Consider the following 23,992-nt stretch of genomic DNA (forward strand, 5'->3'; position numbering starts at 1 on the left):
ATGCCAGGTAGCATTTTTTATCATGCTGTGCCCCCTGCATTTCTGCCTCTCCAGATCCTGGTGCAAAAAACCAGGAAGTTAGGAACCTTTGCCAAAGACAGGAGAGTGTGTGACAGTACCCCCAGCCTTGAGGCAGAGTTGCATAATGTTTTAAAATCAGCTTGTAGACACAACACAGAGGTGGTTGTGCTGTGTCATAGTTGAGCCAGTTATAATATTTAGCAAGGATATTTGCCAAAATTAGTTTGCACCTTCTTAGCAAAAGTCCTTGTTAGAAAAATAATCTTACACTGTATTGAGTTATCCAGCAAGATTCAGTGTATCCTGAGGTCTCTACACACGAATAAAGCCAGGAATTTCTTGGGCCTTGTTAGTCACACACTTGAGAGCTTAGATTTCACACTTTCTTAGTTCCTGAGAAAAATGTAGTTTGAATTTAGGAGATGGTTTTCTGAGGCAGGAAATTTCAGTAGAGCAGAGAATTTAAATAGGAGTATCCTCTGGCTGTGTATTTAGCATTTCACCACTTCAGGGCTCAGGTCAGTTTTATAGGGTTTGAAGTTTATACCACTTCAGGGCTCTCTTAAGGAAAAATAGTACATACAGAAGGGTTAAGTCTCTTCTCTGGGCCTTGAAAAGGGGCTTGAGCAGGTGAGGGGTCCTGAAGCTTAAATGTCATTTGGATCTAGGTAAATATGCCTGGAGTTGAGACTGAGATTTATCTGTTCCCATCCTCTGAAGGCATTTAAAGAGCTCATCAGCATGCATTATCTTGATTGATCTTCGTATCTTGAGCCCCATAGAAGGTGAAAAATGGGTCTGAGGTTATAGTACAAGTTAGTGGTGACATCTCGGGGGGTGGTCCAGGTCTTTTGATTTTTGGTCTAGGGATGGCCCAGTGAACTACTTATGGACAAAAAGAATAGTACTTCCTTTACCTTGAAATGTTTCCAGCTCTGGTATCTTTTCCCTTTCCCAGTTAGTGACTTCTGCTATCAAAAGACTTTTTGTTATGCAGCTTCCTTTTCATTCATTTCCTTTATGTGCCCTTCTCTTCCCTACCCTGCTGACCTTGGTCAGGCAAGCTGCCCAGTACCTAATCCTCAGGAGCCTGCTTTAGAGTTTTACCACATATGCCTATATCCCTAAACAATGTCTTATTTTTGAATTTAATACAAATTAGGATCATACTCTATCGTGTTCTTCTGGGACTTGCTTTTTTCACTCAGTGTTCTGGTCCTAAGTAAGATTCATCCAGATTGTTGTGCGTAGCCATAAGGCTCATTCATTTTCATGGTTCCATAGGATTGCTTTGTATGAAAATATGCTGTTTATCCTTTTGACTCTTGATGGACATTTGGGTTGTTTATAGTTTTTTGCTATTGCAGACAGTGCTCTCATGAGCATTCCTGTACTTGTCTCTTGGTGCACCTGGCACCAGGACAGTGCCTTACAACACATCTTTCTTGTGGTATGTAAAGACATAATTGCCATCTATGGTCTCAGTCCTCTGATTTTCCTGTTACATTTCTGGCTGATTGTACCAGCCAGCATTGAGATCTCTGGTACGTTGGTCTTCCCTGAATGTTTCCCACTTGTTGTTGTTGTTTAATATTTATTTTGTTGTTGTTGTTGTTGTACCAGGTCTTAATTGCGGCAGGCGGGCTCCTTATTTGTGGTTCTCGGGCTCCTTATTTGAGGCTCACCGGCTCCTTAGTTGTAGCATATGAACTCTTAGTTATGACATGCATGTGGGATCTAGTTCCCTGACCAGGGATCGAACCTGGGCCCCCTGCATTGGGAGCACAGAGTCTTATCCACCACGCCACCAGAGAAGTCCCATGTTTGCCATTTGGATTGCTTTGGTTTTTGATATCGCTACGTATGGAATTTTCTGTGCTTTGCCCCCAGATAAAGTCAGCCACTCCAGCAGGCCAACCTCTCTCCTTCATAAGACTTCTGCACCACAGAGCTGGAGGGGAGGTAATGTGAATAGCCCCAAGCTAAAATACCATAGATTTCCACTGTTCTTACCAAGCTTCAGTAGAATTCCTTAAATGCTTCTCAGTTTTGTTGTATAACTTTGGTCCGTTTCCAGAGTCCTTAACTAGTTGTTTTTGACAGTCCAGTTTTATGGCTGCTTCCTGGGGAGAGAACTTTCCAGACTCCTCACAGCCATTTCAGAAGTCCCAACCCTGAGGCTTTTGAAAGATATTTTCACTTGCTAAAGAATTGTAGGTTGACCATTTCTTTCTGTGCTTTAAAGATGTTGCTCCACTCCACTGTCTTCTTACTAACATTATTTCTGAGCAGAAATCTACTGTCATTCTTATCTTTGTTCCTTTCTATATAAGGTGTCTTTTATTACCAGCTGCTTTTAAGATTTTCTTTCTTTTTATCACAGATTTTAAGCAGTCAGATCTTTATGTGACTGGTGTGGTTTTCTTCATGTTGCTTATGCTTGGGATTCATTTAGTTTCTTGAATTGATGGATTTAGAGTTTTCCTCAAATTTGGAAATTTTTTGGCCATTATTTCTTCAGTTTTTCCCCTCTCCTTCAAGGATTCCAGTTACATACATTTGGCTGCCTAAAGTTGTCCCACAGCTCCCTGATGCTCTGTACAATTATTTTTAGTCTTTTTTCTCTTTATGTTTTATTTTGCATAGTTTCTACATATTCTGATTTACTAATCTTTTGTTCTGCATTGTTGTTATGAGTTTGTTAAATTAACATTTGTTGAACGGAACACAGGCTGCTGGATGGTGAGCCAGGTTCAACAAAAGACCACAAAAGAAATTGAAATGGCATGCCTTGAGGGGCTACATGGAGGTGTGGGGGGCAGGGGGCAGTGGTCAAGGCAAGGTGCAGGCTGGACCTGGGTACCTGCCTTTATTAGGGTCTGTGGGTTGGAGTGCTTTGGGATTCCTTAGACTTTTGGCTAAGGCCAAACTGGTCAATTCAAACCAAAAAGAGTGGAATTTTGGTAAGCTCCATGGAGGTCTTATATAAGGGGCATACAAGGGGAAGGCACTAAGGAGGCAGGGGAGACTGTTGATGACAAGGGCTTCTGGGAAAGTCATATCAGGAACTTACATTTGCTTGTGACTCTGCAGGCTGTTGTCTAGGGCACGCGCTTGCATGAGGGGGCTAGTGTCAGTTTACGGCCCGTGCAGGCCGCTTGGCCAAACAAGATGGATGCTGAGGTAGCAGTACCACAGAGTAGCTAAGCTCTCAACAGTTGTCATGTCATTAGTCTTATCCAGTGTTTTTTTCTTCTCAGAAGTTGTATTTTTCATCTCTAGAAGTTCAATTTAGACATTTTTTACATCTTCCATATCTCAGGTTAGCATGGTTCAGTCTTTCCTCTAGCCGCGAACATAGGGAATACAGTGATAATAACTGCTCTATTTCTCTTCTACTCTTATCATCTGGGCCTGTCTTTTAAGCTTTGTTAGGCAAGAAGCAGAGCAGCATTTAGTTTAGGACTAATTTTACCCCGGTAGTGAGGCAAAATCATTCTGAGAACACTACCTGCCATCCCTATGAAGTATGAGGTTTTCCACTGTGGCTGGTGCGAATGGGCAGAATATCTGGTGCAAAGTATGAATTGATGGTCATTGTTTTACATGGGAATATCCATTTTTTCCAGCACCATTTGTTGAAAAGACTCTCCTTTCTACTTTGAATTGTCTTTGCACCTTTGTTGAATATCAATTGACCATATATCTACTATTTCCTACAAGCCTCAGTGAATGGTTGGCCCTCGGGCAGCACCTTCATTATCCCTGTAGCAATTTACAGATTCCAGAGTATTTTTTCCATCAGGCACAGGTTTTTTAGCAATGAGGAGCAGAGATGCTGGTACCATTGACACATAAAGTCTGAGAACTCTGGTGACCAAACTGAGTTTCACCTTCCTGTGATGGGAAGGCCCAGGCAGTGGCCATCTGCTTCATTCTACACCCTCTCATGTGTTCCCTTGTGCTGATATGAAACTGTTGAGGGACACTTTAAAAGAGAAATTTATCTGCAGCACTGAGCATGAATGAATTATATAGCATATACCTACAACATACATATTACCCACAGTTGCGTGTTACCTACAGTGTGGATGACTCTCAGGAACAGGATGCTGAAACAAGTAAGCAAGTCACAAAAGAACACATGTATTAAGATTCCATTTGTATGAAAGTAAAAGAGACAAGACTAAATCATATATAGTTTATAGATACATTGAAGTATGGTAAAGCTACATAAAATTTGGGATGTTGGTTCCCTCTGGGTGGAAGAGAGAGGGCCTTTGAGGAAGGACATTGAGGAGGCTTCAAAGGCACTAGGAATACTTGATTTCTTAAGCTGAGTGGTGCATATACAGGCATCAGGGTTTGTTGTTGTTTAGGTTTTTTTCTTCCTTTTTTTTTTTGGTACGCGGGCCTCTCACTGTTGTGGCCTCTCCCGTTGCGGAGCACAGGCTCCGGACGCGCAGGCTTAGTGGCCATGGCTCACAGGCCTAGCCGCTCTGCGGCATGTGGGATCTTCCCGGACCGGGGCACAAAGCCGCATCCCCTGCATCGGCAGGCAGACTCTCAACCACTGCGCCACCAGGGAAGCCCAGGTTTTTTTCTTTAAATCATATGTGTATACTTCACATACTGTCACACACACAGAAGGAAAATTACCCAGCCATTGCATCATAATATTTTCCCAGCAGTGATAATATTCCCTCTTTACACAGGCTGGACCATTGGAGGATTTTTATTTTATTTATTTATTTTTTAATTAATTAATTTATTTATTTTTGGCTGTGTTGGGTCTTTGCTGCATGAGGGTTTTCTCTAGTTGTGGCGAGTGGGGGCTAGTCTTCGTTGTGGTGCACGTGCTTCTCATTGCGGTGGGTTCTCTTGTTGCGGAGCATGGGCTCTAGGCACGCGGGCTCAGTAGCTGTGGCTCAAGGGTTCTAAAGTGCAGGCTCAGTAGTTGTGGCGCACGGGCTTAGTTGCTCCGCAGCATGTGGGATCTTCCTGGACCAGAGCTCGAACCCGTGTCCCTTACATTGGCAGGCGAATTCTTAACCACTGCGCCACCAGGGAAGTCCAGGGGTTTTTATTTGTACAGCCAGTTGTCTGAAGGAGGAAAAGCCAAATTCTTCATTAACATTTGGTGTCTTATTTTGCCCTGAGGGCTCGTTCCTGTTAGATGTCCGGGGATGTAGAGGTCAGTCAAAGACAGCCCTGCTGTAGTCCCCTGCTACTTCTTGGGTACTGAGGGGGAACTTCCTCTTACCTTGGGTTTTCAGACTCACAGAATGGAGAAGGAATGAAAGAGCCCATTAAGCAAGGCACCAGGGATTGGTTAAGGAGCCAGGGAGATCTCATCAGGAATTGGCTCCCCCAGTCACTGAGAAGCCCTTGCAAAGGCATGTCCTATCAGATAACAGTTTGACAGTCACAAGTCCAGAACAGATACTGGAAGTGTTACTACTTCAAATGGATTAGGATCTAAGAGACTGGGGCACTGGCATTGGACCACCCAGTGAGAGACTTCAGTTATCTCATGTGTGCCCTGAGAATAATAACAGAGTTACTATTCCCAGAGCAAAGGGTAGTTGCAACACAGAACAGTCTGCACCAGTACTAAAATCAGCTCTTGCCCTGTGCCAGGCCCCATAGTGAGTACTTTTCCAGCACTGCCTTGTGAATTTCTCTCCGCCTCTTTTCCATTTTGTTTTGAGGCTTTAGAATCTAGGGGGAGAAGAAGTGCTGGAGATGACCACCCTGATCCACTTCTTTTCCCATCTTCCCAGTGACTACTTGGAATGTACCAACTCTCAGATATGTGCTGTTTTCTGGAAGCTTTGGAGTGATTCTGAGGTTTGTCCAGGAGGCCTTTGAGTGGTACTTGTTCCTGAGAAGCTTCATGTTAGAGGTATACAGGTGGACGGTGAGCCCAGGACATGGAAGGGTCCAGATACTAAGCAGTAGGTGGGGGAGCAGTTTCTACCTGATTACACCTGTTGACCCCTCTTTCCTCTTTAACAGTAGGTAGAGTCATCTTGTGGCTGGAGTTTAAGAAGTTGTGGTGTTAGGAGCGTGTTAAGGGCTTTGGTTGGGCCCTGGAGGAGTTGATGGAAGGAGATGGCAGTGGTGGGACTACCAGGCAGCACTGAGGGCTTGTTGAGGTTGAGCAAGCAGAGAAGGTACTTCATCATATTAGCCACGAATGGGCTGTGGGTAGAGCAGAAGTAAAGGGAAAAAGAGAATTGAAGTGGCTAGCATGGTACAGTGCCCTGGCATCAGACAAACCTGTGTTCTGTACTTGGCTCCACTATCAAGCAGTTCTATGACTTTTGGGAAGATCTCTCTAAGCTTGAATTTCCCATCAGTCCTCTAAAAATAATACTAACTCTTACAGTTGTTGCAAAGATGGAAAACTATAATGTATATGACATGGTTGGTGCTTAGTAAATACTAAATAAAATCTGTTCCCATCCCTTTCCCTGACAAAACAGAGATCAAAAGTTTGTCTTGTCCCTGGGGATTGGCCCTGAATGTGGATGAGAGGAAAGTCAGAAATTTCTGAGCAATAAGGGAAAAATGGGGGAACTGAAGGCTTCAAAGTCTCAGTGACATCACGGGATGAGGTTTGGGGAGTGAGATAGTTAAAAGTATCATGGCATTTTGTAGTCAGAGAGTAGGTTCTGGAGCTGAAGATTTCAGAAGTTAAGACATTCTGGGTGCTGCTTTACTGGTATGGAACTGGCATTGAGGAGCAGCAAGGCCAGAGCGTGGCATGGCCCACCCCCTGATCTCTCAGAGGGAATGGGAGTGTCGGCTTTGGAAGAGAAGACTGTGAACACATTCAGAAGCTGTTTGAAGTGTTGTAGCATAATTAGGAGGGCAGTAGATGTGAGCAGTGAAGGAAAGGAGGGGCATGAGTCTCTGAGGGAATGAAAATATTGTGCCATTTTGGGAGGGAATGGTCTGGGAACAGCAGTGATGAACCTTGGCATGGGTGCAGGATGAGGCTGGGGCATGAGGAGCCTCCACTCAAGAGGGCCATAGGGCAAGACTGTGTGTAGGTGAGGCTAGGTTTTACTTGTTAGAGGGTAGGAGACTTACAGGACTTGAACCATTGAGTGCCTTGAACTGGGCTGGCTGGTAAGGTTGGCATTAGTTCCCGCTGACTGGTTGTCTTGTTCATTTGTTGAGATTCAGGCTTCAAACCGTCCTCTAGTACCTAAAAACTGCCTCCACCTCCCCCACTTCTCCCCACCCCCCATTAACATGCACACACACAAGCACACATACTCTCTAGGCCCCTCTCTGCCTCCTGAAACCCCACCTTTTCAGGAAACCTTCAAAACTTGGCCTTTGCTCTTCTTGTCATTACAACTTACACAGCTTTGGGGCTGCCTTTTTAGAACTACAGCTCAAGGAATCAGTCCCTCTTCTTGGTCTCATGTCCTCTGCCTCAGCAATAAGATATTGGCGGTTTTCCCCAAGCCTGTGCCTTGAGCTCTAAGAAATACTCTATCTCTTCTCTGTTTGTGAAAACATGGAAAGAAAGGCTATTACAGGAATAGGAAGGATCCAGCTTGGACCATTCCAGAGAGCAGCTTCACCTACGGGTCTTATGGGTGCCCTGGGTGCTTCATTTGGGTCTCCAAAGCAAGCCCAGGCCCAGCCTTAACCCTTGTCACCTTAGTGTCCATCATTTCTATGATCTACTCCCTAGGGCCCATACTGAGCTGCTGTGTAACCTTGGCCACCCAGGAAACAAGCAGCTCTCCTTAAACCTGAATCCTTATTCTAAGGAACCCACACTCAGTGTCCATGTCCCACCCATCTTGCTTTTGGGAACTACAGAACAGCAGTCTCCAGTGTCTGTAGAATTCACTTATTGCCTAACTCACATGTTCCTTTCCTGGCAAGGGGCTCTTAAGCACCCTTCACCATTCTTTCAACAGCTGATGCCCTAGTGCTCTTTCTTGGGCCTTATGTGAGAGATGTGGTCATTTCAGAGCTGAGCCACCTTCTGCCAAAATAGTAGAAAGGAGCATCTGTAAACTCAGTAATGGAGCAGATATACCCAAAGTCTTTTCTAGTGTATTTCCCTGGAAGACACCCATAAGTGAATGTGAATTTTGCCTCTCTCCATCAGCTGATAACTTACTCACTTGTTGCTTTTTCTAATTCTTATGCAAAGACTGTATCTGATGCCTCATTTCTCTCTGAGGCCCTAGGAGGGTACATTGGCTTTCTCAGAGCACAGTTCTCAGCATAAAGATCGTTTAACTTAAGCACTTCAGATGGTCTCTAGTTACCACTCTGTCTTGGCCTGGAACCTGCAGGAAGAACGCTGTGATACTGGCCCCCAGAATCCAGCCCTCCAGCTCTTACCAGATCTCTTTTCCTTCCAGGGAAAGTACATTTCTTCTCTGGTGGACTTCTGTTTTCTGACCGTCATCACGGAAATATCATCATTTCCAAGGATCACATGAATTCCGTTTTGTTTTATGATGGGGTAGGTGTTTTACAGTCCATGGTTTTGATGTTCAGAAAGATACTCACACTTCTGAGGGAAAATCAAATAACTCCCTGTCTTCCCTCTACCACCACAGGGCAGGATGTTAGGAACCAGCGCTGCCCTTGAGGCAGGCAGGCAGGAAAGTCATGGAGAGGCTTTTGTGAGCCATAGGTGTAGCTATGAGTTTCCCCTAGCCTGTACCCTTTGGCCAGGGCACAGCTCATCACAGTGTGACACCAGAGCAGAGGGCAGGCCCTCCACCCTGTGTGGTCTCAGCCTCAAAACCAGCTTGTTTGGGAGCCGGGACAGAGACCAGGTAAAGTGGTTTGGTCAGATAGCTCTGAAAATGAATTATGTGAGCAAGTCAGAAAGAGTTATGTCTTTCTTCCACATAGAACCTGGTTCCTTAAAGGCTGTTCAAAAATGCAGGCAGACCAACCAGACAGGTTAGATGGCTATATTAGGTGAAAGCTTTGATATTTGATATTAATTAGGTTAAAGAGTCTTCCAACATCAGGAAGGAAAGGGTGAAACTTAAGGGCTGGAATGATAAGTTACCTAATTTTGGGGTGGGTGGGGATGGATTTTTAACTCATATCAAAAATGAAAATAAACTTCTGAGAAAATTAAATAGTTTAAAATTTCATAAGTAGAAAGAAGGGTGTAGTTACAAATTATTTTTCTTATGAGAACTTTTTTAAATTTAATTTTTATTTTATATTGGGGTGTAGTTGATTTACAGTGTATTAGTTTCAGGTGTACAGCAAAGCGATTCAGTTATACATTTACATATATCCATTCACATATATCCATTCTTTTTCAGATTCTGATGAGAACTTTTAAGATCTACTGTCTTAGACATATATATTATTAAATGATCACCACAATAAGTCCAGTTAAGGAGAATATAAAAATGAATATTTATTAAATCTTTAGGGACAGGAAGACTTTCTAATCTAAGCTTAGAAGTGATACAAGAAATTCTAAAGAAACAGTTTGTCAGATTTGACCACTTAAGGATTTTTTAACTTCTTGCTGATAATTTATTGAAATATACTCTAAGTGCAATTAACTGGCTACAAGGACTTATTGTACAACACAGGGAATATAGCCAATATTTTATAATAACTATAAATAGAATATAACCCTTAAAAATTGTGAATCACTATGTTGTACACCTGAAATTTATATAATATTGTACATCAGCTATACCTAAAAAAAAGCATGTAAAATATCTCATAATATTTTTATGTTGATTACATTTAAAATATTTTGGATATGTTCGATTGAATAAAATATATTATAAATACATACATACATACAGTTAACACTATCTGTTTAAAGTTTTGACAGATGTATGTATTCATGAAACCACCAGCACAGTCAAGATACAGATTTTTGTCACCCCCCAAAAGTTTTCTAATACCTTTTTGCAGATCATCTTTTCCCCCAGCTTCTGGCTTTAGGCAACCACTTACTAGCTTTCTGTCACTGTAGATTAGTTTGCATTTTCTAAAATGTTATATAAATGGACATCATACATTCTGTACCCTTTTGAGCCTGGCATTTTTCACTCAACATGATTTTTAGGTCATCCATGTTGTTGTGTGTATCAATAGTTTTTCCTTTTTATTGCTTTATTGATGAGTAGTATTCCACTGTATGGATGTAGCATAAAATTTATCACACTAATAATTTAAAACTCTAAAAAGTATTCAAAAGGGGAATTAAAAGACAAAAACACAAACCAGGAAAACTGTTTTTGGTGATTAAAAAAAAATGAGTTGCTGTTTCTTTTCTATGAAGAGCTCTAACTTTATCAACATGAAAACACTGAGTGCCAGGTCATGGATGTTCAGAGGACGTGAGGTTAGTTAACAGATACGTGGAAGCACATCAGATGCATGCTACCACTAATGTAAATTACCACTAATGTAAATTAGTAAAGAGTAGATAAAAGGTACAGTGAAGTAAACAAAAGGTGAAGTGGAATTGATAATATGAATGTCCAGTCATAGTGGTGGGCTAAGAGGGGAGTCAGATGCAGCCTTTGAAAATGTTTACAGATAGTTTACAACAACATGGTAGATGCGAATGGTAGATTAAGTTTTAAAAGCAAGATATGAAACTGTAAAAGTGAATATGATTTCCCAGTACATAAAAATGGGAATTCAATGAATGAATAGGAAGAACAGACTAGAAGGAAAAGTACTAAAATGTTAGCTGTAGTTGGAGTTGGGTGATGGGACCTTGGATTAATTTTTTTAACCTTTATTCTCTATTCTATTTTTATATTTTTCTCAAATTTTTATTTAATGAACATACGACTTTCATAATGAAATCTTAAATTATTAAAAAAAAAAAAAAAAGGGACTTCCCTGGCCGTCCAGTGGTTAAGACCCCACGCTCCCAATGCAGCAGGCCCAGGTTTGGTCCCTGGTTGGGGAACTAAAATCCCACATAACACAACTAAGCCCATGTGCTGCAACTAGAGAAGCCCACAGCCAAAAATCAATAAATAAAAATTTTAAAGTATATATAAACTGACTTTATAAAAAAACCTTTTCCTCTAAGATCAGGAGCAAGACGAAAATACTTGCTTTTGCCACGTCTATTCAACATAGTATTGGAAGTCCTAGCCAGAGCAATTAGGCGAGCAAAAGAAATAAAAGGCATTTAAATTGGAAAGAAAGAAGTAAAAGTAGCTCTGTTCATGGATGACATGATTTATATGTAGAAATTCCTAAAGATTACACACACACACACACAAACTGTTAGAATTAACAAATGAATTCACCAATGTTGCAGAATATGAAATAAACAGATAAAAGAACAGTTGCATTTCTGTACCCAAACTGTGAATAATCCGAAACGGTTCTTAAAGGAAACAATTCCAATAAATTTAACCAAGGAGTTGAAAGACTTAAAACACCAAAATCCACAAAACATTGCTGAAAGAAATTAAAGAAGACCTAAATAAATGGTAAGACATCCCACGTTCATTGGCTGGAAAACTTAATATTAAAATAATATGATAGTACTACCCAAAGCAATCAATAGATTCAGGGCAATTCCTGTTAAAACCCCAATGGCGTTTTTTGCAGAAATGAAAAAACCCATCCTGAAATTCATATGGAATCTCAAGGGACTCCCTTGCCAAAATAGCCAAAATGATCTTGAAAAAGAAGAAAGTTGGAGGACTCACACTTCCTAATTTCAAAACTAGCTACAGAGCTACAATAATTGTAACAGTGTGATATTGGTGTAAGATTAGATATGTAGACCAATGGAGCAGAATAGAGAGCCCAAAAAGAAAGTCTTGCTTATATGGTCAAATGATTTTCAACAAGGGTGCCAGGATCATTCAATGAGAAGAGGACAGTCTTTTCAACAAACAGTGCTGGAAAAACTGGATATCCACATGCAAAAGAATGAAGTTAGACTCTTACCTTACACTGTATACAAAAAAAACCTCAAAATGGAGTATAAGCCTAAATGTGGGAACAAAAACTATTAAATTCTTAGAAGAAAACATAGGAGTAAATCCTCGTGACCTTGGATTAGGCAGCAGTTTCTTGGATTTGACACCAAAAGCACAGACAACAAAAAAAAATATGTAAGTTGGACTTCATCAAATTTTAAAACTTCTCTGCATCAAAAGACTCTATTAAGAATGTGAAATGCAGCCCACAGAATGGGAGAAAATATTTGCAAATCATTTATCCGATAAGGGATTAATATCCTAGGAAGAGATGATATTTTCAGTTTAGGAGAAAAGACCCTGTACTTCCTATATCTCCTAAAACTGGGTGTGGGTAAGCACATCTATAACTGAATCCCAGTAAACCACGTAATGTGAAAATAACTGGACTGACATTCACCATATGTGTTCTGACAGTAGATGTGAGGGCTTGTATCATGCATATGGCTTTTCTCAGTGATGCTCCCTCTTTTTCTCTTTAGGATTCCACCAGTATTGTTGCTGCCCTTCTGATAGACTTCAAAAGTTCATTGCTTCCCCATCTTCCAGTTCATTTCCGTGGATCAAACAATTTTCTGATGATTGCCCTTTTCCCCAAATCCAAGATATACCAAACATTTTACTCAGAGGTAACATCAATCATTATTCAGCAAAACAATTACTACCCTTTTTCCTAGCAATTTAGTTGCTAAGGCAATGTTTCAGGGCTAACAGTGAGGTGCTGAGAGGGAGAGTTGGGAGGGCTGGTGTGAGGGTGGCTGCTTCTGATCTTTTTGGGTCCTGGAATAGACTCTTGCCATTGAAAGGTGAGAACCTAAAGGAACTGAACAAAAGGCTTTCTAACTTCTAAGAAAAATATTCTTTGTCCCTTATAAGTCATAATTAGACTCATTTTCCTTTTAGCTACTTTATTGAGTTGTTAGGCCCTACCTACTGGGTCAGAGCTCTCTACCCCACCCCAAACTCTCCCTCCCCATGGTTCATAGGCCCTGCCCTTGCAAGTGGTTCCACCTGGCAGGCTGCACACCATAGGCTTTCAGCACAGATTGCACGAGTGAGGGAGCTCACCAAGAATTATACAGCCTACTTAGAGACCAAGCAGTAGCCAGAGTCATACAAATGGCCAGTCTTATTCTGGTGGAAATGCTTGGAAAGGTGTGATGCAACAGCTTTTGAGAGGACAGTCACTCCCTCAGGATAGATTTGTAGAACAGGGAGGAGGCAAGAACTGGCCTTGGCTGCAGAGCAGCTTTTAGGACGTGTCTGTGTCTCCATCTTACTGCCAGCTGGTCCTTCTACCTCCTTGTGCTTGTCCTTTCAGTCTAGGAACCTAGAGATTCTCTTCAGCTATTCCTCTGCCTCTAGGCAGGAGTTGCTTGAACTCCTTCTGTCTGTCCCTATCACCAGGGAAGACATGCCCCTGCTGCCAGAACAGTATTACCTGATACCTTCCTCTGTGCTTCCTGGCCTCTTAAGGAGCAGAATCCCTGGGAGAAGAACCCAGAAAGAAATTCTAGTTTTTAAAAATACAGAACAGAATTGCTTCAGGCCTCTAATTTTGGAACAAACTTGTTTGTTATGGTTTTTCTCTGTACTGACAGTCTAGATTTTCAACAGCCATCAAATCCCCATGTGGGTTCCATATCCTGTTGTTGGGTTTAAAGTGTTCTTTGCTCAAATTCTGTTTTGTTTAGGTCTTCTCCCCCTGGCAACAGCAGGCTAACTCAGGGCTGTCTTTAAAAGTGATCCAGGAAGATGGATTATCTGTGGAACAAAAGAGATTGTAAGTGGCTGCCTTCAGTGTTTATGCTTGCTTCCCTAGGCTGTGTGTGTCTGCTCTCTCTGCAGGATGACTTGTGTTATGTAACACAGGGGTCCTGGCTTCTGAAAGGGCCGACACAATCATTCCAGTGCTGCCAACTTGCAGGTAGCCAGTGCCCTTGGGGAACAAAAGTCAAGAGAGATGAAATCCACCAAGAATCAGACACCTGTAGTATTACCAAAGGTTTTAGGCCAGGCTTCCTATGTGGGCAAACCAGTCATCTTGCATTAATGCCGAATTTTGCTTAAGTCAGTGAGATGCTTGTTTTAGAAGTATTGACTCTGTCTCAGGACTTTGGCTTGAAAATATCAGAACAAGTTATGTAAAGTATGTTTGCTGTAGAGAGATGGAATTCTAATCTGTGAGCCTTTGATATTCCAGACACTCCAGTGCACAGAAGCTCTTCAGTGTCCTGAGCCATTCTGCTGGGGAGAAACGGAGTCCTCTAAAGCTACTCTCAGCCAAACTCCCAGAGCTGGATGGGTGAGCTCTGTTTTTCTGTTTCTGACTTTTGAAATGTCAGAAACCTCAGAGTTGGTGCTTTCTAAGCTCCATTTTCTTTCTTTATAGCTTCTTAAGAATAATTATAAAAAGTAGTAGTGACACACCATATACAATTTTATTCTCTAGAGATATTCACTAAGGTTTCTTTTCAGCAATTAAATAAGTTTATCATGTGAATGGGCACATTCAGGCAAGGCTGGTGATGGTAACATAATAGCATTGTCTTTCTTTTTCTAGGTTTCTCCAGCATTTTGCCGTCAGCAGCGTTAGTCGGGAACCCATGATGAGGACCCATCTCCCTGTCCTGCTGCAGCAAGCTGAAATCAACCCTACTCACACAGTAGAAAATGACAAGGTACAGCAGCTCACCAAATAAGCTGGGAATTCATGGGAAGATAATCCTGATAGCCTGCCCTTAATCTTCAGTGTCAGTTAACAAAAGGAGCTCAGGCAGAGTCCCTTTTATAAGACTCTCCACCTCCCTGGATACTGATGTAATGATACACATGAAACCTGCTCTATATAATGACTGTGTACAGGCATCTACATTAACCCCAGCTGAGCCCCATAGCAATGATGAAACCCTGGCATATTGCTGTGCCTTCCCCTTGCTCCTCCAGGTCTTCCAAACTCCTGCTCAGTACTCTCATGCCATCAGCTCTTTCTGGTTGCAAGGACTTACCTGACATATTGAGCTTCGTAAGGGGAAGTGTTAGCGAGACCTTGCTAGCACCACCAGGATAAGGTGACACTTTATAAACACTGTCTTCCCAAGAGTGGATTTTAATCTGCTCCTGCTTCACACGCCTCTCCTCTTGACTCCTCCCACCATTTCTTTGGAACCATATGTCATAATATGCTCAAAGAGGGCATTTATTTCTGTGCAAATCTAGAAGACACTCAGCTGCAAAAGGAAATAGAAGCATTAAGCAGTCAGAAGCCTCATTTTTCCCTTAAGCAAGAGTTTAAAAATGAAAATGTTATATTTTACATATTTTTTTAATATATGTATTGATATTTCATATAACAAAGTGCTACAGGACTGGCCTTAAAGTAAGAAGGTATCTGGCTGTGAGCATGTTTGCTGGGATTTGAGAGGCTGAGGCGTGGGTGCTGAGGAATGGGAACCAAGATGGAGAAATTTGGATGGGAAGAGTATAAACAGAAAGTCAGTTACATGGAGTACTGCCCACAGGCACAGAAAGGGATACAGACTAAGGGTCTGGTCAGAGGGGAGGAGGGAGAACTGTTTCCCATAAAAGAGGCATCCATAGCCATCTCTGTGCTGATGGGACTAGCTCAAGTGATGAGTGCCACCAAGTTGAACTTCACTCCAGACCTGTCCCAGTGAGTCTTGTGTATTGTGCAATAAAACATACTTAAAGAAGCCCTTGCCATGCTATGTCACTGACATCGTTATCCTTCAGCAAATGCATGGTTCCTTTCTTCCTCTGCTTGACCCCTTCTTTGTTGGTGAATTTCTTGAGTTGCTTTGGAATGTCTGCCTGCAGAGGGCCCTGTTTTCATGTGGTCGTGTGCCAAGATTAGGAAAGTGCAGCCTGGCACCTCTTCTCCCCATCAAGATTGAGAAGTGCTTCCTCCACCCAGTTTGTTTCCTTAGCTCAGGCCCTGTGGCTTGGAAGGCACAGGCCACTCCCCTCCTTCGCTGAGTTTACGACACCAATTTAGCCTGTGGCATTTTTGTCCCAAACCTCCTTTCTGCCCAGTATTTTCCATTATACTTTTTTTGTTTTTTTAGCTTATTGGGTATAGCTGCTTCACAATGTTGTGCTAGTTTCTGCTGTACAGCGAAGTTAATCAGCCATATTTATGCACATATCCCCTCACTTCTGGATTTCCCTCCCATCTAGGTCACCACAGAGCGTTGAGTAGAGTTCCCTGTGCTATACAGCAGGCTCTCACTAGTTATCTGTTCACACATAGACTGATCTAGTCACAGCCTGCTCCGTGGAAATTATTATAGTAACGCTACATTGTTGTATATGGTGTTTGCTATGTGCCAGACACTGTTGCACGCATTTTGTTTACATATATTAACTCAGCTAATCATTACATCCACCCTGCAAGGTAGATTCTGTTGTGAGCCCAAGGTCACATAGCTAGTGAGTGCTGGTGCTGAGGTTCAAACCCATAGAACCTGGCTCAAGAAGTCAGTTCTTTTAACCTCTTACACAATGCTGCCTCCCAGTTGAATCACAAACCCACATGGCTTTTCTTTCATGTAGGTAATTATCAGCATTGTAACTGGCCTCCCAGGCTGTCATGCTAGCGAGCTCTGTGCTTTTCTGGTCACTCTGCATAAGGAATACGGCAGGTTAGTATGGCTGCTGCCTTTGCTTTGGGGAAAGGGATTCTATGTCTGGGTCTGCCTTGGCACTGGGAAACCTTCAACACGCACTGACCTTTGGTGTCACTGGTATCGGCGCAGTGGTCATCCATCCATCCATTCATTTAACACATTTATACCGAGTACTTTCTGTATGCCAGTTACTGTTCTAACTGTAGGGGACGAATGAACAAAACAGATGAGAAAATCTCTGCCTTCATGGAGCTTGTATTCTAGTTTGGCAAGATAGGCAGTTAACCAGATAAGGAAAATAGTATATTAGCTAGTGAAAAGTGCTATGGATAAATTAATGCAGAGAATGCTATAGGGAGTGCTGGGCTGGGGGAGGGATTCCAGTTTTAAATTGGGTACTCAGGGAAGACCTCACTGAGAAGGTGACATTTGAGCAAAGGCCTGAGGAAATGGGGGAATGAACCCTTGGGTATCTGGGCAAGAGCCCTGTAGCAGCAGGACCAGCATGGGCAGAGACCTGGGAATGTGCCTGGTCAGCAGGGGAATTCAGGACCAGGTGGTTAGAACTTGAGAGCTGGTGGATGTGATCCTTCCGTGACCACAAGGGGACTGCGTGAGCTCAGGTGGAACTGGGACATGCTGGCTTAGGCAAAATTGGGGAAATCATTCATGCATCACTTCCATTTGGCTGGCAGATTGCTAAACAACCCTTGCCGACCAGGCTTTTTTTTTTTTTTTTTTTTTTATTTGCGCGGTACGCGGGCCTCTCACTGTTGTGGCCTCTCCCGTTGCGGAGCACAGGCTCTGGACACGCAGGCTCAGCGGCCATGGCTCACGGGCCTAGCCGCTTCGCGGCATGTGGGATCTTCCCGGACCGGGGCACGAACCCATGTCCCCTGCATCGGCAGGTGGACTCTCAACCACTGCGCCACCAGGGAAGCCTCCCGACCAGGCTTTTAATAACTAGTTGGTCTACCTCAAAGTAAGGGATCCTGGGCTTCCCTGGTGGTGCAGTGGTTAAGAATCCGCCTGCCAATGTAGGGGACACGGGTTCAAGCCCTGGTCCAGGAAGATCCCACTTAGTTGCTGCGGAGCAACTAAGCCCATGTGCCACAACTACTGAGCCTGCGCTCTAGAGCCCGCGAGCCACAACTCCTGAAGCCTGTGCACCTAGAGCCCATGCTCTGCAACAAGAGAAGCCACCACAGTAAGAAGCTCGCACACCGCAACGAAGAGTAGCCCCCACTTGCAACTAGAGAAAGCCCACACACAGCAACAAAGACCCAACACAACCAAAAATAAATAAATTAAATAAATAAATTTATTTTTTAAAAAAAGGCAAGGCATCCTGCAGGAGGCCATATAGCAGAATTGAGAAGACTGAAATCACCTAGAAGTTTGGGAGTTTAGAGTGGGAGATTGTGGGGGGGGGCGCTGTGGGGAGCCTCCTTCATAAGTACTCAATAGCTAACCAGTTCCTCCCTCATTTCCATTGCTTTTGTTCTGTAAAGAATCTGAATTCTTCACCCTACCCATTATCCCATTATTCTTTTTTTTGACTGTGCCACGTGGCATGTGCGATCTCAGTTCCTCAACCAGGAGTTGAACCTGGGCCACTGCAGTGAAAGTGCCGAATCCTAACCAATGGGCCCCTAGGGAACTCCCCCTCCCCCCATTACTTATTCTTAGCAAGAATTTTACTGAAAACTGGACTGAAGCCATTTTACTGAATGATCTTTCAGGAAGTGACTGCCTGTTCAGGAGTCTTTCTCAACTCTGAAATCTGTTGGTCATGTGCTTATCTGACCTTTTTTCCTGTGGCAAGGCATTTCCTGCCAAAAGCTCCAGTGGTAGTGATTGCAGGATACAGGGCTCCCCACCCAGCCAGTGCACTCTGCCTGTTTCTGTGGTGCCAGGATTGCTTTCTCCTGTATGGGTTCACTGGACAGAGAGTCTGTGGGTGTACTGGTCACATTTGAATCCACTGGCAGAGCCTATGGGCCTGGTCCTCATGCTGAGATTACACTTGCCATTTCCAGGTGGATGGTATACCGTCAAGTCATGGACAGCTCCGAATGTTTTCACGCTGCCCACTTCCAGAGATACCTTTCCAGTGCCCTGGAGGCCCAACAGAACTGCTCTGCCCGCCAGTCAGCCTACATACGCAAGAAGACCAGACTACTGGTGGTGTTACAAGGGTGAGTGCTGGAAGCCTTTTGGGGATAGTGGGGTAGGGTGGTGACCTTGCCATTATTGTTATTTCATGTGTGGCTAACTTGGGGCACAGAACAAACACACATGCATGAGAAGTGTCTGTGTTACACAGATATGCCTTCAACAAGAACTGTTGCCATCCTGTGGCCCAGAGTGACTGGTGAAGATTGCACACAAGTTTTAAGTTTGGCCTCAACATCATAATATCCTCAGAAGGCAGAGAGTTAGGGAGGTGGTTTTCTGGGCAAGATTCTTTGATAATTCTTCTAACAGTAATGGTCCCTAAGCTTCTTCCTTTGCCACGGAGGCAAGGGAGCTTCAGTTTTTTCAGTCCTCCCTCCTGTGGAGTTGCAGAGACAGTCCCCACACTCTAGTCTCGAGCCCCATCATCCACGGAATGGCTAGTGCAGGAGGGTTTCCTTGGACCCTCAGTGAGGAGCATGAATAATCCAGTTGGGCAAGGAGCTCCCTGTGAGGACAGTTTCGGAGTGTGTACCACTGCTTGGGGAGCCCTGGCTGCAAGGAGCTTCCCTTGACCTGTTCTAAGAGCTTCCAGGGAGGAAGCAGGCCCATCATCCCCTGGGCCCAGAGGAGAACGTGTCAGATCAGGAAAACATGGGCTGTGCTCTTTGCTGCTGTCATTATAGTTGGTGATAAAGAAGCTTTTGGCAGTTCTCACAAAGTGCTTTTGTGCTATGCTGTGTTTTTTTGTGCTCATAATAATTAGTATTTGCAACTGGCTAATTATTTCCAGTAGAGAATAGGCCCGGATCCAAAACCCTGTTTGGTCTCTGGGGTGTGATGGTGAGGACTGGAGGAAAGCCAGGCCGATGGTGCTGCAGGAGGCAGGTGGGAGTATGTGCCCTGCCAGGCCATCTTTCCTCTTCTTTAGATCTTGTTCTTACACCTGCTTTGGGCTTCCCTTCTGTTGACCCTTTTGTCCTACTAGTGGGCTGAGGTTGTGGAAGCCACAGAGCCAGAAGGCTAGAAACCACTTGTTTTCCATCACTTCTAATGGTCAAAGGAATGGGTTGGCCTAGCTTCATCACCTCCTGCTGCTTCTCCAGAGTTGAGTCATTGGGGGTGTGGACCTGGAGTCAAATTTGGTAGCTTGACATTGTGCAGCTGAGGTCATTTCCATCTTCCATTACTTTAGAATTGTTGACTCCTTGTCTCTAACTGTACAAGTCTGCAAAAGTGCTAGCTGTCCTGGCTGCTCTGGACTGCAGTGACAGTGTATGGCCAGCCCACTTGTACTCTCAGACCCAGTTCTTGCCCAGTCATAGCCCCAGGACACTAGGAACCTCAGATGGATTTCCTGCTGTGGTGCTCACTATGACACTGTTATTAAAGGCTGGGCCCATTCTCTTGAGGCACAGCAGGGAACACATGGCAGCCTCTTTGTAGCATGTCCATCTCCTTGGGGCTGGGCCTTAGAGCCCAGTATTGAGGTTGTTGGTGAGGGGACACCCCAGAGGCTTCTCAAGTTGAGAATTTTATTCCTTGAATGTGGCCTTTATTTTGATTTACAGGATTCTGTGCTGTAGGGCAGAGTTTTCTTTTGCCCCTAGAGTGGCCTGGTCCCATTCTACTTACTGCAGCAGGTGGGCAGTGGTGCTGAGCTTTGACATCAAGTGGATTATTAGGTTGTTGTTTTAAAAATTAATGTATTTTGAAATGATAAAATTTTAGGAATGGAGGACTGATTAGTGGTTGCCAGGAGTTAGGGATGGGAGTTGGGGGCAGGAGGGAGGTGGGTGTGGTTATAAAAGGGCAACACAAGCGAGCTTTGTGGTGCGGAACTGTTCGGTATCTTTATCGTGGTGGTGGAGCCTACACAGGTGACAAAATTGTATAGAACTTAATACATACACAAATAAGTAAAACTGCGGAAATCTGAGTTTTAATAATTTTAAGGAATTTGAGGGGCTGTGTTTGTTTATACTCTGGAACATTGTAAAATTATTCTTTACATTATCTACATTTAAAACAGTATTGCTCAAAACAAAAATTGAATGTAAAACGAGGTAAAATTGTAGGCTTAAATTGCAAATGTAAAATAGAGCCCGAAAGACAATTGTATGGAATAGGTTGTTTCAGAGGAAAGAAAGTTAAAGCCCTGCTGGGTTTTTCATTTCTGTTTTTGGGGGGTTTTTTGTGTTGTTTTTGCAGTACGTGGGCCTCTCACTGTTGTGGCCTCTCCCGTTGCAGAGCACAGCCTCCAGACGCACAGGCTCAGCAGCCATGGCTCACGGGCCCAGCCGCTCTGTGGCACGTGGGATCCTCCCGGACCGGGGCACGAACCCGTGTCCCCTGCATCGGCAGGCAGACTCTCAACCACTGCGCCACCAGGGAAGCCCTTGTTTTTGTTTTTAATAAAGAGAATACTGACAAGAAAGAGGCAACACAAAGAGTTAGTTTTTTGCCTTCATCATGCAGTTGGGGCAGTTTAGCCAGAGTGGCCAGGTACAGGCTTCATCAGTTGGATCGGTGTGCATCCTTCTGAGGTGAGGGCTGCCTCCTGCTGTCTGGAAGCCATGCCCAGGATGGTTATAAGGCAGGGGCTGGGCAGTAAGGGAGGGCATTAGCAGGCACACCATTAACAAGTAGAGTGATTGACACCAAAGACCTGCTGTCTGCTTCAGTGGCTCCTGGCTGCAGTGCCCAGATGCTTCACCTACTCACCAAGAAGCCTGGGGCCTGTTTTTTGCTCTTTTTTCCATTAAAATCAGTGAAAATTAATGTAATCCTCTGAAAACTTGGGAATTCCCCAGTCACCCTGTCTAAGGGAAATGTATTGTATTAAAATTGCCAAAATCCTCAGGACTGACTTATAAATGTTTCAGTTCTTTTTTTTTTTAATAAGATTATTATTTTTTTTTATTTATGGTTGTGTTGGGTCTTCATTGCTGCACACGGGCTTTCTCTAGTTGCGGTGAGCGGGGGCTACTCTTCATTGCGGTGCACCAGCTTCTCATTGCAGTGGCTTCACTTGTTGTGGAGCACGGGCTCTAGGTGCGCGGGCTTCAGTAGTTGTGGCTCGCGGGCTCTAGAGCGTAGGCTCAGTAGTTGTGGTGCACAGGGTTAGTTGCTCCGCGGCATGTGGGATCTTCCTGGACCAGGGATCGAACCCATGTCCCCTGCATTGGCAGGTGGATTCTTAACCACTGCACCACCAGGGAAGTCCCTTTCAGTTCTTTTTAACCCTAAGAAATGAGAGTCTCTGCAGCTTGTACCAGACATGGAAAGTAAAAAGCCCCCAGACACTTTTCTTTAGAAGAGGAGGAAAAAGCTGATGCTGAGGAGCAAGGCTAGGGCACTTCACCATGAGCATTAAGGCCATTAAACACAGCTACAAAGAGATTTAAGGCAGTTTGTAAGCTTCAGGCCTGCTTACCAGAGTGTTACTGCAGTGTGAGGGGCTCTCCTAGCATCTAGGACCATCCAAACACTACAGAACCAGTGGAAAGCACTCTACATGGTCATATACACACATGCCCAGGCAGTGGGAGAAGCCTTCAAGAGAAACCAGGGAGCAGAGGGCTCGCTCTTTGTAGAACCTAGCACACCATGTTCTCTACTGAAGCGCTCACTGCTGTTTGGTCAGGACTGAGGCGGACCTGGGGTTGGGGGTGCTAATGTTGTTGTGTGGAGTAAAGTCAAGTACCGTTGTACAGATGAATTGTTTGTAGGAACTCAGGAAATAGCCCAGGCAGGCTGTACCTATCCCCCCAGCCCCAGGCTAAGACCAGGTCTGTATGATCAGCAAGGCTGCCCATCAGATTTGCCTTTTCCTCCTTAAGAATTGACCTTTTGTGATAGACTGGGTCAGTCAGGACAATGTTCTTGGAGTGGCCAGGGGTCTGCCTGGAGTTCAATGTCCAGTTCATTCACCTGCCTTGCTTTAGGCACCATTGATTACAGCACCCAGCAACTACCTTACATTCTTATTGCAGAGACACACAATAAACAAATTAGAAAATACAGTGTATGTAGCTGTAGTCAGGGTGAGGTGGGGGTGAGGGTGGGGAGTATCAAGAGAGAGGATTGCTATATCCCATAGGCTGCATGAAGTCAGAGGACACCTCTCTCATAAGATGTCAATTGAGCAGAGACCCGAAGGGGGTTGAGGCAGTGAGGCTTGCAGACATCTGAGGAAAAGAGCATTACAGGAGAGGGGACAGAGAGTGCAAAGGTGAAATTATACCTGGCACATTCAGGGAAGAGCCAGGAGGTCAGAGTAGTTAGATTCAGGTACAGGAAGAAATAGTAAGAAATTAAACTCATCCCTGCAGTGTGGGTCAGATCTTAGAGGGCTGTGTGGGCCATTGTAAGAGCTTTAGCTTTCAGGCTGAGGGGGATGGAAGCCACTCACTCAGTGGCTTACCTGATGGGGTTAGTATGACCCCTCTAACTTTTGTGTTGAAAACAGGTTATAGGGAGATACAAAGACAGAAGCAGTTTGGACTCAGTGGTAGAGTGGGAGTATGAGCATAGTTATATTTTAAAGATTAAGAAAAAATGGAGTAAAAGAAGATGCCAAACAAACCTTTGGCCTCGCAGCTGAAAGAGTGGAATCTCCTCTGCTGAGAAGGACAAGACCTCAAGAGGAGCAGATGTGGGAGAGTTGGATCAGGAACATATTAAGTTGTAATTGAAAACATCAAATTGGCCCTGGAGGGAGTTCCAGGCAGGAGATACAAATGCAGTTGGTGTTTGACATGTGTCTACTGACTTGGAGATATGTCTCATAATCCCTCTTTCTCTTGCCTGCATGTTCTGTGAGATGAAAGGAGAGGAAAGAGCTATTAAAGAAAATATACCAATGCGGGAGCTCCTAACTTGATTAGAAAACACCAAGTCCCACCCTCAGAGCCCCAGGGTCACCTGCAGGCTTCTCATAAGGGGAGTGGGCAGTAGGGTTCTTTCTTCCACTCACTTTTGCGGTTAGAACTAATGGAACTTGGAAGTACAGAAGCACTGTGGACTCCAGGGGCTCTAAATCATGAAGTGGGGTGACCCCAAGGAACCTAGTCACAGTCTCCCCCTTTTGGTTTTCCTTCCACCCTTACTCAGCCACTCGGCAAGCATACCCCTCTTCCCGCACTCTAAAGCGCCAATCGG

General features: G+C 44.0%; 1 protein-coding gene across 6 annotated transcripts in view; it reads left to right on the forward strand.

The window, feature by feature from the left end:
• The window catches only part of DNAAF9 (dynein axonemal assembly factor 9), a 148,436-nt gene that overhangs the window by 91,435 nt on the left and 33,009 nt on the right, over positions 1-23,992 (forward strand). For 5 of the 6 annotated variants that reach the window (XR_016387882.1, XR_016387886.1, XR_016387884.1 and 2 more), the window contains exons 21-27: positions 8,421-8,524; positions 12,491-12,637; positions 13,703-13,791; positions 14,212-14,313; positions 14,572-14,689; positions 16,581-16,669; positions 18,694-18,852. Coding sequence is in view for 1 of the 6 variants with exons in the window: in XM_022592877.2 (XP_022448585.1) it covers positions 8,421-8,524; positions 12,491-12,637; positions 13,703-13,791; positions 14,212-14,313; positions 14,572-14,689; positions 16,581-16,669; positions 18,694-18,852 (808 nt within the window). In the remaining 5 variants the exon portion in view is untranslated. The remainder of the gene's footprint in view (positions 1-8,420; positions 8,525-12,490; positions 12,638-13,702; positions 13,792-14,211; positions 14,314-14,571; positions 14,690-16,580; positions 16,670-18,693; positions 18,853-23,992) is intronic. The other variant, XR_016387885.1, reaches the window with a different exon arrangement.

This window comes from Delphinapterus leucas, chromosome 15, assembly GCF_059928025.1.
Source record: "Delphinapterus leucas isolate spDelLeu-1000000601 "Yukka" chromosome 15, BTC_Dleu_Yukka2, whole genome shotgun sequence".
NCBI lineage: Eukaryota > Metazoa > Chordata > Mammalia > Artiodactyla > Monodontidae > Delphinapterus > Delphinapterus leucas.